At 42.4% G+C, this 12438-nt stretch overlaps 1 protein-coding gene across 2 annotated transcripts in view; it reads left to right on the top strand.

Moving 5' to 3' along the window:
* mtss1 (MTSS I-BAR domain containing 1) overlaps positions 1–12438 on the top strand; it is a 75718-nt gene that overhangs the window by 57839 nt on the left and 5441 nt on the right. Inside the window, exons 7-13 of one of the 2 annotated variants that reach the window (XM_050037670.1) lie at positions 5211–5368; positions 5460–5567; positions 6159–6256; positions 6715–6793; positions 10468–10599; positions 10738–10888; positions 11327–11353. In XM_050037670.1, coding sequence (XP_049893627.1) covers positions 5211–5368; positions 5460–5567; positions 6159–6256; positions 6715–6793; positions 10468–10599; positions 10738–10888; positions 11327–11353 — 753 coding nt within the window. The remainder of the gene's footprint in view (positions 1–5210; positions 5369–5459; positions 5568–6158; positions 6257–6714; positions 6794–10467; positions 10600–10737; positions 10889–11326; positions 11354–12438) is intronic. The other variant, XM_050037671.1, reaches the window with a different exon arrangement.

Here is a 12438-nt window from a genome sequence, read left to right as displayed (position 1 = left end):
AATATGATCTTGTTTCTTAGTTCCTGTTAGTACACGTGCTGCTGCATTCTGAATTAGCTGGAGAGTTTTTAAAGACTTACTAGAGCTACCTGATAATAGAGAGTTACAGTAATCCAGCCTAGAGGTAACAAAAGTGTGGACCAATTTTTCTGCATCTTTTCGGGTCAGGATAGGCCTAATTTTTGCAGTATTACGCAGATGAAAAAATGCAGTCCGTGAGGTTTGTTTTAAATGAGAATTAAAAGACAAATCTTGATCAAATATTACTCCGAGGTTTCTATAGGTAGTGCTCATTGGGATGTACATTTTAAAGGTATACTATCTAGTGTTTGTCGATTGCTGTTTTGCAAACGGTATCAGCAAAAATGAAAGTGAAAGCAGACCCCAGATTCACTCTTGTTTGCTATAGTTGCTTTTTTATTTATTTATTTTTGTGTCTGTGATTTTCATAGCCTCCTCTTTGATGTGTGCTGGTGTCAAGTCTAGCACCTAACTTTTTAAAGGGTTGGGGGACAAAATCTGTGCAGCAATAGCTTGGCAATATGGTATCAATACATGGACGCCAAGTCTCAATTTTGATTCTATCTTGTTCAATAAAACAGATATAGACAAAGTTTTCCTCTGGGGATATAACTTGCAGGTGAAACCTTAAACATCATAATAATATTGTATCATGGCTAAAGTATCGTGATAATATTGTCTCATGGGGCCACTGGTGATTCCCACCCCTGCCTTTTTAAGAAGTCCTGTATACAATGTTTTGTTTATGTTTTTTCATAGTATGCTTTAAAAACCTGTTACATGGTTTAGTTTTCTATGAAGACTATGAAGAATTTCCTAAAACAGTAGTCATGATCAAATATCACTCAAACGGGGAAATGGTGCATCTCTTGGGGACTATTTTTAGCAGTGGATTAATCCACATTCAGTGCTCTAGAGCAGTGGTTCTCAAGTGCCGTGGGATTTTGTGATAACCATACAAAATTATTGCAGTATTTCCAAATAAAGAGGCTAAAAATGTAATTCAGTTTAAATTGATTTAAAAAACCTTCACAGAGAGCTGATTTGTTGCGTGGGAATTTTAAGTGTGACTCATCAAAAGCTCTGATTGGGAGCCAGTGTGAGGGATGATAACAGTTAAAAGGAGAAAGCCGTGACTGGGACAATGGATCACTTTATTGTACGGAGCAAATTACAACAAAGCACCAGTGAAGACAACCTACCATTAAAAGGTAGACAGTATCACGACAGTATCACGAAAACTCTCTCAAGTCTTATTTTGTCTTCTTTTTATTGTCTTATGTCGTGTTAAGAGTGATAACACACACATTAGAGAAGCTATTGTGCACAGATGTAAATACAGGCGTGCCTTGAGACTTTGGCTTGCCCTTTGGTGAGCCTTGGACACAAAAAGTCTGAAAACCAATGTTCTAGAGAGTGTTTGAAGCAGCAGGACGGTGTGTGGGACTGAATCAAAATAAACTACAGTGTGTGTTCATGGTAATGAAGGAACAGTGTGGCTCATTGTTGTGTTTTGAATACTTTCTGGGCAACAATGGAGCACTACAGTACAGAGGAAGTAGAAATATCAGACTCCGGATACACACACAATACTTGTTAGGTTTTGGCCTTTTCATTGGATTCTTTGACAATTTGACAACATATTCAGACTTTTCTTGGAAGAAACAAAAGAGGAGGTGTGTGTAATTTCGCAGAGAGCCGCCGGGGTCATAGATGATGACATAAAGTTGCATGTGAGGACACTCAAACTTGGTCCTGCCCACACTGTTTGATTGACAGATCACCACTGAGAAGTGCTGTGTCTGACTTAAATAGAATTAAATTCAGATTAAGTTACTGAGACTCTGGTTGGCATGAGGCATCTCGTTTGTTAGCTTTCAGTCACTTTTGTAATATTTACTGCCAAGTCAGACACATCAGAGCTTTGAGAAAAATACCCATCAATGTTTAAATCACCACATGATCTCTTTCTCCGAGTCAGAGAGTGATCATTAAAGTAACTCCGAACCTGTTTGGAGACAAACACAAGGTGTTATTACAGCACATTTCCCAGCCGGTGGAAGTCGGCTTCGTCTGAACTGTGCTTCACCTTTTTAACAGAGCGAATGAGTCGACTCTGTGCAGAGCGGAGCTTCTGAGTTCAGGTCTTTGTGTTTTTGTGGGTGGCGAGCCAGAGCCTTGTAGAAACACAGTCTGACAACACGCAGCCTGTCTGTGTGTTTCCACAGAGGCCAGACGTCAGGCAGACTAACAGCACGCCGACACTGAGCTTCTGTTGGCAACATGGAAATTATCCTCTGTCCTCACACTCACACACACCTGAGTGAACAGGTCGTGTTTAGGTTGAGCTTTATGACACAAAGTCTGCAGTGTGTGTGTGTTTGGATTTGGAAACTGCTTCTCACTGTTTTCCGCAGGATTTACTGTCTCTGTTTTTCTGTCTTGAAGTTAGAAAGAGGTTTTGTTTTTACCGCCTTTGCTTGAAAAATATCTCAAAATATCAAAAGATCAGTTCCTGAGATTTTGCCAGAGAGCTGGGGTTTCACAAATAAGATGGGTGTAGGTTTTTTATGCGAAAACAAAACCTCTGTATTCATGTGTCAGTGGGAAACAGTGGTGAAAGAATTGTTCACATCTTGCATAAAAATCCTGCACTTAAAATTGTATTCAAGCAAAGTAAAAAATATGTAAAATGTAATCACAGTATCAAAAGTAAAAGTGGCTCCTGCCAGTGTTATAATGATGACGTATTTTGTTGTTGTAGCCGATCAAAAGGGCGCTAATTTTAATAAAAATACACTCTTTGGTAGATTATCTTTAACAGTGCATCACATGTTTTAAACTCACGGTGGGTTTTGTATGTAGAATCTTGATCTGAATTGTAACTCGTAGCTGTCACTGTCAAAAAATGTCACAGAGTAAAACGCACAATGATTCCTCTGAAGATGGAGTGAATGTATGTAATTAAATGAGTAAATGAAACCCTGACGGAGGCTGCAGCTCTGTGAGTTGTACTTAAACTCCTCTGTGTTGGTGGAGCTCTGCGCTCCCGCCACCGTTGCTGCACTTATTTTTACATTCAGTGGGTGTGTTTCCACAGCTGGGTGGTCTGCAGGTCAGAGCCCCGTCTGTCTGTCTGTCTCTACCTGCAGGTCTGAACCCACCCAGCTCAGGCCACACCAGCACCACACAGTCACAGATCAGCTACTGTTAGTGTCTCTGCATGTGGTTAGAAAACATGAGTCCTGGTTAATTAATGCCCACCTCCTCACAGTTTCTCCTCAGTTTTGCTTCGCGTTGTATCAGTTAGATGTTTCAGCTTCACTGTGCAGAATAATGCAGATTGCATTAGAGCCAATGGAGCACAGCTGTGTTGTTGTCGGACCCTGGTCTGAGCCGGCCTGATGCTACGTTGTGACTGGCCAGTCTGCGTCCAGGGGCGGGACTTAGCGAAGGGACAGTTGCATATCGTGGACTACGATGGTGTGGGAGCTTGCAATTAGACTGATAATGGACTTACTGAAGTAGAAGACATCTTGGGTCCAGCAGTTAAACAATTGAAGTGAAAAATGTTGGCATAGATTCTAGTAGTATATAGTTTGAGTATTTTACATCTTATTTCTGAAAGAGATCATGTTCTAATTGGAGTGATAAGGGTCGTCTTATATTTGTGATTAAAGAGCCTCAAAATGTTTTCCATCTTGAAGTCAGACGACTCCAGAACCACCCTCTGGTTATCCGCTTTGTAAAAGTGGTTTCTGTCTAAGAAACAGTTATGTTGGTTTTTTTTAGGGGGTGGTGAAGTGGGTTTCAGAGGTTTTCATGTGCTGGTTTCAGGACTGGATCACACGATGAGGCTGGTCTGGATCACATGCCAGTGGTGAAGTCCAATAAACACTATCGTAAATCACATCAGAGACAGAGAGGTCTCATCTCTGTGTCTCTCTCTCAAGGTCAAATGATTTCCCTCTCTTCAGCATCACTATCATTGCAACTTCTTAGTTGCTTTACTGGTGTGAAATTGTTGATGAGCTATTCATATGTAGTAGATATGTCAATACATGAATAGATCAGGTGGTTGGACATCATCTACGTTTCTAATAATCGAACACTAACACACTGGAGCTCAGACTCAAAGATCAGGCAGCATGTGTGTGACAAACAGCTGACGCTCTGCACTGTGTGTGTGTGTGTGTGTGTGTCCATGTCCTTACCTCATGTCCAGCTGCTCTGTAATGTGTTGCTGACCCCTGCTGGTAGGAGCTTGGTATCACAGCCTGAGTGTATGAGGTGTTACTGATGATGCTGTAACTCTGTTGTCACTGTCTCTGTGTCACAGAGATTTATTATCAACAGCGTATGATGGCATTATGACTCTAATTTATTGTTTTTATTTATTTTTAATCCAGTCTCATGTCCGTTCTGTTTGGTTGAAAGTAAAATGTCAGGCTCAGTTTGATTGCAGTGAGGCCAAAGACACTTAACAATAAACACACTTAGCCTGACTCAGTGGATGTGTACTGTGTGTGTAAGCCTGCCATTGGTGGAGTATTTCAGACAACATTCAACTCCCCATCCGCTGTCTGCGTCCTACCATTTTGCAAGGGCGCCATCACATTGATCGAAAATAATAATAAAAATGAGAGTTTTGGATATATGATATTTATATACCAGTAATATCAGTCTGTACTCATAACTCTGAGACTAGGGTTGCAGCGACTTACCGGTTTTAAGGTATAGCATGATATAACAGCTAACGGTTATCATACATTTGTTTATCTACGATATTGAAAAAAGGGAAGGCTTTTTACACATTCTTCCATTAACAAAATGGTTTCAAGTTTCAGTTATAGTAATAACACATTTGTTCAACCAACAATAACCCTTCTGTTTCATTGATTCCTTTAAGGGTCATTCTGATTGATAATAATATAGATTCTGTAATACTGTAAAACCACAATAGTTCCTGAGATGAATATTGTACTGTGAAAAAAGTCTTCATCTCCACAGTAATATACATTTAATAAACTGGCTAGTTTTAGAAAGTCAGTCGCTTTTTGTTTTCATGAACCCAAAAATATTTGCATCCTGCTCCGAGGAGAAAATGTAGGTGCTCCTTCAATAAAGAAACTCACCCTCATGTTGTTGGATTTTCATCATCAGCTCCTCCTGTGTGTGTGTTTCTGCAGGGAAGGACGAGGCACGGGGACAGCTGGACAGCGCGTTGCAGGACGTCAACGTGCGTTACGCCGTCCTGGAGGAGACGGAGAAACGCGCCGTATGCAGAGCACTGATTGAAGAAAGAGCGCGTTACTGCAGCTTCGTCAGCATGCTGAAGCCTGTACTGGTCAGTGCTGCGTGTGTACAGGACTGTGGCAGCCTTTACAACCTGTTTAATCAGAATAATTATTAACGTGTGTGTGTGTGGGTGTGTGTAGGACCATGAGATCAACATGCTGGGTGAGGTGACCCACCTGCAGACCATCCTAGAAGATCTGACCAACCTGACAGCTGAGCCCAATAAACTCCCACCAGCCAGTGAGCAGGTACCCTCCTCTTCCTCTGACATTTCCTCTAGCGCCACCCTCAGGCCAAATATTTCATTTTTACCAGGTCAAGAAGAATGATATTCTATATATTTTTTAAACTTCCTTAATCCTACTGAACAAGTATTGTGAGTGTATCTAAAGTCTGATTTATCATCTCTCTCTGTACCACAGAGCTCTACTGTTATCCAAAAACTGTTAAAGACACCTCAGTGAGCTTCTGCTGCACTGAGTGACATGTTCCTTCATCACCATGAACAAACACACTGTGGTTTATTTGAACTCAGTCTCACATACACCACCCTGCTGCCCCAAATACTCACGAGAACACAAAATGTGGATTAATCCGCCATGAAAAACAGTCCCCTACAAATGAACTATTTCTTCACGATTGAGTAACATTTCATAAAACTACAGTGACCAGCTGAGGAAATGACTTTTTTTTAAATTAAACCACATATTTGTGAGCGCTAATATAGATTTAAGTCTTCAGTAGTAACCAGTGAGTTTTGGGAGTGAGGTTAGAGAGTATTGAGAGGCAGAATTACACATTCATTTACATTGTTGGTGTGTTTTCTTTTTGTGTCTCAGGTGATTTTGGACCTGAAAGGCTCTGATTTTAATTACACCTATCAGACACCTCCAGCTTCTCCCAGTAACACTCTGTCCAGGAAGAGCAGCATCAGCAGGTAACACACACACAAACAACACAAACCTCACACCACCTCTAGATTAATGCATGCTGTACTTCTACCAGAAGTGTTTCTAACAGTAGTAATAACTAATGTTATCTTGGATGGTTATTTGTGTTATAAGATCACATAATGGGCGCCTTGTAGGTCAGTGGGTAGAGTGGGTGTCCCATGTATAAAGGCAGTGTCCTTGCCATAGTGGACGTGGGCTTGAAAAAAAGATGTTCATGTATTTCAACATAACTCCTGAAAAAGTATTGTTTGGTGTCTTTTGTTTTTGCATAGTTGGAACAAAGGTTCTGTGTCTTTTAAATGGATTACAAACATGATTCCTCGTCATGCATCGATTTTGACATTCCAGATTTTAGCTGCATTTTTATGTGTTTGGCAGATCAAAGTCTGTCGGTGCTGTTTCACTGTAAACTTTGGTTTTTTTGTGGTATGTGCTTTTCTAGTAACTACCAGTCTGGATCAGTGAGACACGTTCCCTCCTTGGACTCCATCAGCTGTGCTGTCGATGGAGTACACATCCAGGTAACACACACACACACACACACACACACACACCACAGACACAGAGTTGCTTCACCGGAGCAGTTGCATTTTATACAGTTTATTAACTTTTGGCTCAGACACAAAATCCATCTGTCGATATCTCAAAATGACTTTCGTCTCCAGAATAGTTCTGATGACCTTTAAAATGTTTGATAGAACTTGTCACATACTTTTTCATGTACAACATATGGTCAAAAGTATGTGGACACCTTGGAGCACCTTTGGTCCTGGGCTGTTTTTCCGGATTGCAAATCTTTAGGCTACAGCGTACAGTAACATTTTGGAAAATAGTGCGCTTCAAACTTCATGGCAACAGTTTGCACAAAGACAGCTCCGTCTGGTTTTCCCAGTTTGGTGTGGAAGAATTAGACTGGCTTGCACAGAGCTCTGACCTTAATCCCATCCAACACATTTGGGATGAACGGGATTGCCGACCGTGAGCCGGACCTGATCACCCAACATCAGTGTTGGACCTCACTAATGCTCCTGTGGCTTAATGGTGACAAAGCCTTGACACCAGAACAGTGGAGGCTGTCACAGCAGCAGATTAATGCCCAGTTGTGGAATCGCATATTCTTACAACACATGTGGTTCGAATGGTCAGGTGTCCACATACTTTTGGCCATGTACTGTCTGTAACATCACTACAGAGAATTATCTAATTTCAGCCAGACTAGATAAATGTATGCTTTTCAATTTAAATTCCACTAAAATGGAATTTCTGTTTCAACATGTTTAATATATAAAAGGTACACTTCACTCAAATGTAACACTGCAACAACCCCACACACACTCTAACCATTCTGCTAACTCCCAGCCCCCCCATACACACACTTTGAAATGACAATGTTAGCTTTGAGGATCTACAAAATAAAAGCTTTTCACCGTGACGGAGACTACACAGCGCTCTAACCCTCTCCTGTGTGTAGCGCTGCTCCTCCCCCTATCTGCTGATTGGCTGTGATGAAACCGGGCGGTCCCTCAGCGAAGGGAACTCCCCCTCTCGCCTCGGGCGTCAGGGCAGCCGTGGTCGCTACGGTTACGCTGCCGGCCATGGCCACCACCCCGCGCTGAGCTGCCGCGTTAGCCGCAGGGATATGACCACCGTGAGAACAAAACTAAAACTATTCCATTCCTCCCAACCCGAGTGCCGTCCTGTGTTTTTACCGTCTGTCCTCCATCGGTCACATTATCTCCCGCTGTTTTATTCCTCATGTTCATCAGCCCACACTGATTTTATACCCTTTGATTCACCTTTCTGTGTCTCAGATTTTATCCACTTTAGATGTCTCGGGGTCAACCTCATATATCTCTAATCCAGCTCTGGTTTCATCCCATAAAATCTGGAGTCATTTTAAACCTCTGCTCCATAAAACTTTGAACATTTGTGCGTTTTCACATGTACAGTGATTTGGTTTTGTGTGTTTGCCTGGCCGTGTGTGTATTTAACCTCTGTGTATTTGTCCTCTTATAACATGTTGTTTGTATCTATATGAATCCGTCTCTTTGTGTCTTTGACTCTTTTGAAACACTGTGTTTGTCTCTCAGTACATATTGGACCAACAGTTTAACAGATTTTTTAATTTTTGGAAATACTTTCAACTGCAAAGCCAGTTTCCAAATGACGCAGTACTCCTTTACAGTCATTCAAGTCAATCTTACTTCAGGCTGTGAGATGCGTCTTATTTTTTTAAGTTAGTAATATCAGCCATATTTCCCTCCATCAGTACTCGCTGAGGTAGTGCCCCAAAGCCAGGCATTTAACCATAATGCGGGATTTATACTTCTGTGCTAATCGACGGCATACCTACGCCATAGCCTGACTTGCACCTCCCCAGAAATATAACTACACATCGAGGAGACGCAGACCTCAGCTCAGTGGAAACTAAGCTTCGACCATCACTTGAGTTTTTATACGACAAACACTTTTAGTAATGAGTGGATCTTCAAGCATTATATGTAAATTTTGATCGGGTTATGTGAACTGCATATATTCTAATCCTCACTCAGAGAAAAAAAGCGCCTCGGAGCATCGTTCCTGTGGGCTACAGCAACACTAAACCCCTGAGCTTGCCTGAGAAGGACTAAATGCACAAACCCGCTGTTTTTGAATATCCCATGGAGAGAGACTCTCACTGCAGCCTGTTTTATTTTGTTCTGAAAATGTCGGCATGCAGCCTCGTTCTGTGGACGATAAACGAGGTGCAGACTTCCATCTGTGTCACAGATAATGAGGAAATACAGTGAGTGCTGGGTGGAGCAGTGAGTGACAACACGCACTCTCACACCTCACTGTTATATACGCGAATTGCAACAACGGTGGCCGCTGTGTACCAAAAAGCTATGATAACATTGATGAAACGATGTCGTCCGATACTTCATGGAGTATTCATTCAGGCTCCTACACAGACACACGCGACGCGAGTTGACAAACCCCCTCCTCACCATGCTGGCTGTGTTTACAACGTAGGACTGTTGGGGCGGGTGTAAATCGAAACAAACCAATCACGTCTTGTCTTTTGACAACTGACAAGTGGCTCAACCTCACACACCTCATCCCTCTCCTCGCATCAGTGTGATTGCATTGGCCTAGCCTGCCTAATGGGGAAAAAAATGACAAGCAGGCCAATCACAGCATCCCTTTTAAAACCTTTCTCCTTCAGCAGCTTTTTCCACCTGGGAAAGGCGACCCCGATGTTGACCATCGTTTTTTGAATTCGCCGGTCATGTTGCCTTTTTGATTCCCTTTTGCGCTTTCTTGGCAACAAGGATTCTGTCTCCCGTGATGCTGCATATGCACGATCCTGCATTATGCTCAAAGAGTGGGGATGCTGCATATGCACGATCCTGCATTATGCTCAAAGAGTGGGACTTTGTTATGCTGCAGTAGTGTGGGAGTAGTAGCAAAGTGCCTTTTGCTCCTCTCCTTCGGCTTCTCAGTCACGCAGCGCTGGCCTGGCTCTCAACAAAAACGCCAAAGCTGAGGTTGTATGTCCTTTGCTGGCGGATGTATTTTCAAGATGGCGAAACGTTATGGAACCCCCCAAAAATATACAAACAAATCCGAGTTCTCTTTTTACGAGAATAAGTCAGATTATTGGTGGAGGTAATAATACACCAATGATGACATATTTATGAATTCAGACATTGATTTTTGCCAATAAACAACTGAAAACGCTACACAATGTCCCTTTAAGAGTACTGCTTATGGTGGAAACGTTAGGCTTCCAAAGTTACCAAAAGTGTTCGGTGGAAACAGGGCTTAACTGACACAACAGAGCCATTTACTTTAAAGAGACACATGGAAAACATTTTACAAGAATTGACAATTAGAAATGACAGATTAAAAATGATGAACAGGCTAAACTACTGACGTGTTGTGTTGATGTTCAGACCAGCAGCCAATGTAGAAGTCCACTGCATGTAACTCAAAAGTATTCATTTGAACAAAAACATACTTTTTTATGATCTGCAGATTTGGAAACAAATATGTGACGTTTTATTTAATAATGTGTAATTAACCAGGCGACTGCTTTGTACCTGAACAACAGTCTAATGAGGGACTTCTATGATGGCTCCATGGGATTATAATCTGTGTATTAATGACAGTACATGTTCATTAAAATGACTCTGACTGGTTTTATTGGTGACAGGATCCAGTCGGCTCCACCAATCAGCTTGCTGCTGGTGGGAGCGGAGGGGCAGAGAACGGCCTGTTGGCCCCCCCACACAATGCTTACTCACACCATGGAGAGAGAGCTCGAGCCATGTCTGCGTCTGGGAAGGTAACACACACACACACACACACACAAAGACACACCTCCTCTCCTCTCCTCTCCTCTCCTCTCCTCTTATCAAATATTAAATATTAAACTTTATTATACCTAACTCTGTAACCTCACCATCCTCTCTGTCTCTCTCAGTCTTGCTCGGCCCGGGATCAGCTGGCGTTGACGCTGGGAGCGTTGAATTCGGACGCTCCGAGGAGCAGCAGGGACTCTCTGCACTGCTCCAGTGGCTACAGCACTCAGACCACCACCCCGTCCTGCTCTGAGGACACCATACACACACACAGTGAGTACACAACACACACAAACACACAACCGACACAACCATAAAGCACCAAAACTGTTTTTGACTTAATAAGGCTCATTGTGTTTTGGGGAAAAAAAGATTTTCATCCAGGTTTCAGAGAAAAACAAGAGAAAATGTGAACGAGCTTCAGATGATGCTCTGTCGACTAGAAACCATAAGCTGTTTTTACACTCACTCAGTGACCTCTAACTCTGGTGTATCATCTGTACGACTGAACCTCTCAGCTCTCCTATGTCTTTTATTCATATTTCCTGTTGTTGTTTGGATGAACTCTGCTGACCTGTCTGTCCTCTCAGTTATTCTCTAGTTCCTTCTGTGTGGCTGTGTGTTACTGGTGTTCTCTGTCCTCTCCGGTTCTCTGTTGTTCTTTAAGTAGTTTTGTGTTTTCTTGGCTAAACTTCCTTCCTTCTCTTCCAGCTGTAAAGAGAGATCCTCCACTCTATGGTAGGTCTCTAACTACCTGTCTGTTTATGTGCCTGTCTGTCTGTCTGCCTGCCTGTCTGCTTTATTTTCGACTGCATGTCATCACATCTGCATAAAATTTTGCATCCACTTATCAAATCGAATTAGGTCTAGTTTTCCAGAAATAATTAAAGTTGTATACCTTATTTAGTTTGAAATCCAACGATATTTAATTTACAATTGACCCTTTGCCAGGCCCCGCCCCGGGATGCAGACGGGCCAATCATAACATAGCATCGGGCCGGCTCAGACCAGGGTCTGACGACAACACAGCTGTGCTCCATACCTTCAGATTTCCTTCATTTTCAGGCTGGTTTTGTGGATTTGGAGCTAAATGTTGTGCCTGGGGCACGTCGTGTATTAATGATACTCGTTACCTGGAGAGGTTGGAAAAAGATATACGTTTCTTCCCTGTTCCAAAACCAAAATCAAACCCTGAAAAGTGTAGGGTTAGCTAGCTAGCTACTGAAGATATAGCCTACTGAATGTATACACATGCTGCTTTTGCTTTTTAATGATTATAACAGTGAAACAAAGACCGACCCTGCTGTACAGGAACCAGTGAAGGGAAGCAGGGAAACTTTGCTGATATTCAACCAGCTGTGTGTCATCACATTGTGCGCGAATGAACACTGTTTGACTTCCCCCAGAGATCCCTGCCCGTCCGGCGGCAGAGGCCCAGGTGCTGGCAGCAGCACGGGGGTGAAGCAAAACACTGTTCATCTGCACACACTGTGATGCCACACAGCTGGTTCAATATGAGCAAAGTTTCCCTTTATATTCATTGTCTTGTGTGGCGATCAGCAGTGATGTGGTGGTTCACTTTTACACTGTGATCTGTAGCCTATAGTTCGGCTTTAGCTTCTAACTATCTTTGTCTTTTTAACCTGTCTGCTTCTCTCTGGAATCACTCTTTCATTTTTCCAAAAATATGATAATATTTCTTCAGGGATTGTAGTTAGTTACAGTGTGGGCTCCATGCTTACTGCGACAGTTTGTTGGACCATCACAAAGGGACGGGGCTTAGAGAAGTGTCAATTACATAAAACAGAAAAGCATCAAATGCT

The sequence above is a fragment of the Epinephelus moara genome, chromosome 24 (assembly GCF_006386435.1).
Source record: "Epinephelus moara isolate mb chromosome 24, YSFRI_EMoa_1.0, whole genome shotgun sequence".
NCBI lineage: Eukaryota > Metazoa > Chordata > Actinopteri > Perciformes > Serranidae > Epinephelus > Epinephelus moara.
Note: the sequence above shows the minus strand (reverse complement) of the source record. Positions and strands in the feature narration are given on the sequence as shown.